The 4,826-nt window shown below is 37.2% G+C and overlaps 1 protein-coding gene across 1 annotated transcript in view; it reads right to left on the reverse strand.

Moving 5' to 3' along the window:
• LOC106942269 (sialic acid-binding Ig-like lectin 12) overlaps window positions 1–1,417 on the reverse strand; it is a 7,692-nt gene extending 6,275 nt beyond the window's left edge. The window contains exons 1-3 of the mRNA XM_015025511.1: window positions 1,330–1,417; window positions 904–1,025; window positions 361–747 (exon numbers count right to left, since the gene is read on the reverse strand). Of these exons, the coding sequence (XP_014880997.1) occupies window positions 361–747; window positions 904–1,003 (487 nt within the window). The 5' untranslated portion in view covers window positions 1,004–1,025; window positions 1,330–1,417. The remainder of the gene's footprint in view (window positions 1–360; window positions 748–903; window positions 1,026–1,329) is intronic.
• Window positions 1,418–4,826: the final 3,409 nt, after the last annotated feature.

The following is a 4,826-nucleotide window of genomic DNA, read 5'->3' on the forward strand; positions in this document are numbered from 1 at the left end:
CCAAAACTGTTCAATTGTTCCAAGCAAAAGAACTATGACGTCTATATCTGCAACACCCTGAGTCAATATTTCTTAAAGTTAACTGATACTTTCTGGCCTTACATTAATAAAATAATAAATATTTGGAGCATATCTTAATATATTTCCAGAAAAGCTTAATGTAAACATTAAAATGCCACAAACTAATGAATTAAAGATCAAACTGGTCAGCTCTTCTTGCAGTGGCTATAAAAGCATATTGTGACAGAAGGTTTTAAAAGCTACAATTTAAAAAGATTAAATATACTTGTAGTACGCAAGCTTAACAATATAACCAGAACATCTTCATATAATGTCATTATATGGTGAAAATGTTCTTACCTTTAACTTTTATTTGAAGAGGATCAGCACAAGCTGTTGCCAAATAGCCACCGTTCTCAACTCTGAAGTAATATTTGTCTGCATGACTTGTTTGTATATCAGGAAACAGAGTGGTGCAGTTTTTCTCTTTCAGGTTTCCAGTCATATTCAGTGAATATTTGTTAATTGACCCACTGCTGTTGAAAATAACGATGCTTGGATTGGACACAAAATTTACACCACCTTTCATCCAAATTCCATAAATAGTTTTACTGCTGTCATATCCAAAATATTTTGTGTCATAGGTACATTGGATTTGCAAACAAGATCCATTTAGAGCTTCCATGTTATGTGGCGTAGTGATGACGAGAGGTAGTCTTATGAAACCACAGTTGTCAGCGAAAGCACCTGTAAAGCAGATCAATAATGAATATAAAGAGCAAAATCTGCCAACAGGAAAACTTCATGATCCACAAACTCCAAATTAGCTGCATCATGTTACATTTGGAGACTTTAAACAGGATTAAATATTTTAGACAAGAAATGTTTCATGTGATGTCTCACATTCTCCAAATGAAAGGAAGTGAACAAACATCTCATCTGGTAGAAAGAAGACAATCAGTAACATGTTGACTGTCAGCATGTTCTCAGTCAGAGCCGCCATCAGACTGATAGTCGTCCTTCGTCTGTAAAATTGGAGAAGATTTCAGAAAAACACTTTTCAGTTTTTAAATCCAAGTCTCTTTTGGATAAATTATTTGGCAGCAAATTAAAACTGACATTTTATAAACAAGAATATACCGACAGTACTGTGTTAGAAAGGATGGAAATCAAAGGCTCTTTCTCAGAAGTGGTTAAACTAAATGAAAAACATCCAAGCAAAGTCAAATATAGTTCATCACTCTAATTTCAACAATTTTTTAATGGCAAAAAAGTAATTTATTACTTTAAACGTTGCTAAAAAAAATGTAATTCATAAAATGTTCTTACCCAATGAATCAACACCTGTAACAAAAATGCTTCAAATTACGGAGAGTATAAATTTCAGCAGCTGAGCAGAAGATCCAAAAGAGAAACTTCTCTGTTTAAAAGCCGATATTATATGAAATCAAGAAGCCGTATTTGTTTTCTTCCTCGTCTGTAAAATAGGAAGTTTGGTACAGAATTAACTTTTCGGTCTGTTTGACTGAATACTTCCTTGTAACATGTCACTGTTATCCACTGTGTTTGAATAACAGTTTTAATATGGATAAGATGAAAGCGTTCTCATCATGCAGGTATGCCTATCGGCTGCCTGTGAATACCAGAACAGAAATTATTTAAAGGCGGTACATCCACAGATTGTACATTACAAATGGTTCTCGTCATTCTAGGTTCCCAACTTGGTCGTTATGCTTGCAGTCTTGTCGGCTACGACAGTTTTCATCATCAGAATCCAATTCTGAAGAGTTTCAACTCAATCCTGAATGTTCAGGGTTATACTGGTATGGCTGGAGATAATTTACTCCAATAAAGTCTTTCAGAAATTCTTGATACACAAAAAATGTATTTTCTTCTATTTTCATTTCCAGGATATTGGTGTCGTTTATGGTACTTCACCAATGTTAGTGTCTGGCTAACACATGCAGGCCAAAATGTTAGGTAGTGCCGAGGACAAAGCTCATGTTTGACTGTTTAGTAAAAATTTCCATTAATTCCTTTTATACTGAAATTCAAGGTCTTTCCAACTGTACATGGTTCTATTGAAATAAACAGGTTTGATTTAAGCTCACTGATCTAATGAAACAAAGCCTGTATGGGAAGTAGTACAGACAGGTAGTAACAACTTCATTTTGTTGTTGTTTTCGTTCGCTGAACGGTTTTGCTGTTTAGTCGGCAACAAGCTGTGACCTTCCCCATTCTCTAAGCTATGGACCCATGTCAGAGTACATCGACACAGCGCTCATCATCACCATTATGCTAACAATTAAATAACTGGAGGTTTGATGAGTGTCTATTTTGCAGTATTTTCTTTGGAATAGGGACAATCCTGTTTAAAGTTGTAATAAATCTGCTGCAATATTGTTTCCTAATTTAAGAGAAAAGAGCTGACCTTTCTCTTCAGAATGTAAACGCTCTGATTGGGAGTCCAGTTTTAACATTGGTATATATATATTTTTTTTTTTACAGATCTGAGTTGGACGATTATAACATACTGAGTTGGATAAAATTAGTAAATTGAGTTGGTTAAACTTAATAAATTATATCGGATTAACTTAATTGAATTACTTGTTCCCAATTGAAGCAATTCAATAAATTTGGTTCAACTAATTTATTGTTAGAGAGCAGATGTTACTTTGTCTCTGACATATGTAGACACTCTGTCATAATCTGATCTATTTTCTAATCACAGTGCCTTGCAGACTAAACAATGCCTATTAAAGTTATCTTTTTTACAACCACAAACTTCAATGTATTTTCTTTTTTTTCTGAGCTAAATGAACTATTAGATGTTTGAACTGGAAGGGACAGATGTAGCTTTTCACAAACAAAGAACTGAAAAATACCCCTTACGCTGATATGCTAAATAAACTCTAGCGCCACCAATTGCCTTTAAAAGTGACCTACACCACTGTGTAATTTAATCTCATTATAAATACCGAGAACTCTGTGGGGTTGTGACAGAACATTAGTGAACAAACTGTGTCAGAAACTCCAGAAACATAAGGCAGGTCTGGGTAGTGGCTATGGAAAAGTTTCAAGCAGTTTTAGAAAGCTGATTTATAAAACATCCCAAGCAATTATTATCTGACATCCTGCAGCACTGCACAGTCCATCTGAAAATGGAGAGACAATAGCAAAACTTCAAACACACCAAAATGTGGTTAATTCTAAAGGAGCTGCATGGAATCACACCTCAGGTGGGAAAATCTGGTGAAGGGACAATTATTAGACGTCAACTTCCTTTCCATGCTTCTATCTTTAGTCGCATGATTCTCACGGGTCTACCTAAGAAAATCAATCCTCCAGCTTCAGCTGATCCAAAGCGCTGCAGCTCACGTTCTCACTAAAACCATTAAGAAAGAGCACATCACCTCTGTTTCAATGCTCTCACACTGGCTCCATGTAGCTCAGAGAACAGACTTTAAAATACTGTTAGTTTATAAATCACTGAAAGTCTTTGCGCCACATTAAAGATCTACTGTTGTTGTTTCAACTTTCCAGACCTCTCAGGTCTTCTGGTTCTGGTCTGCTCTGCATCACCAGAACCAGAACCAAACATGGAGAAGCAGCATTCACCACAAATCTAGAACAAACTGCCAGAAAACGGTTTCAATTGATGACTGTGTGGTCTCCTTGTCACTCACGATGCTGTAGTCGCCATCACATCGTTGACATAGATTCATAGGCGCTGGAACGGGGGGAGAGGAGAGGGGGGGCAGAGGGCCATTGGCCCCTCCACTTTGTGGAACAGAAAACATAATCTGCACCTTTTGGCTTCAGACCCAGAGCATCCAGATAGCGGTGCTGTGCCGTAACGTCATGATGCACTGGAATTATTAGTTTGTCTAATAATTGGCATTATAATTAGACTCTAAATTGGCATTGCTGGAGGATATTTCACATCTATTTTATTATTATACGTTAATACTCTTCCAAATATTTGACCAGTCGTGATTTTTGTCATATCTATCCATCTTCGACATTATTGTGCGCATTTTGCACTTGCGATAAATAGGTGAGCACAGGGCGCCCGCTGTTGTATGGCTGTACGCATTGTGCGGACCTTGAGATTTTCCTTTAAAAAAAAGAAAAGATTAATTTTTGGATTTGTTTTTTATTATTATCTAACCCTCTTTAAAATCGCAGAGAAAAAAAAATCTTTTGTGTCAAAACCTCATGTACATAGCTCACATCTGTGCGCTACATACAAGATATATGTAGCACACAGATGGAGGGTTGGGAACGCCAAAGCCTAAATGCTACATTGATCAGTTTACTTTTGTTTATTTGGCAGCCTGGTGCTTTTTCTGTAAGCTAAAAATGAATGAGCGGAGTTTGAATCCCCCTGTAGTTCTTAGAGCATTCGTTTGGATCCCGCCTTAGCTTTTTACCATGTGCGGTTCTGGCAGGTCGCCGGTTTATGAGCTTTTTTTGTGGTTTGACGAACTGAAGAGCTTACGGGTCACCCGGTTGGACAACTGTTTAACCCTGTTATGTGCTTCGGGCACATTATGATTTTTCTTTCTTTTTTTTTGTTTTGTTAGACCTTGATTAAATGACTTTTTGTAAATATATTTTGGACTTTGAATAATTTCTTTTTGGTCATTTAATTACGTTAATTTGTGGTGCTGTTGGTCCGCCTATAAATAGGTTGGCTTTCGGCATGTAGGGAGCCTCCCCTCCATTCCCGCCTGGGCTCCGCCTTTCCGCACGCTAGACCAGCCGCTGTGGGCCGCAGCTGAGGCTTCCAGCCTGCCATGTGGTACCTTTGTTAGCTTTTGTTT

This window comes from Poecilia latipinna, unplaced genomic scaffold (genome assembly GCF_001443285.1).
Source record: "Poecilia latipinna isolate Pla-1442-1.1 unplaced genomic scaffold, P_latipinna-1.0 Scaffold4151, whole genome shotgun sequence".
Classification (NCBI taxonomy): Eukaryota; Metazoa; Chordata; class Actinopteri; order Cyprinodontiformes; family Poeciliidae; genus Poecilia; species Poecilia latipinna.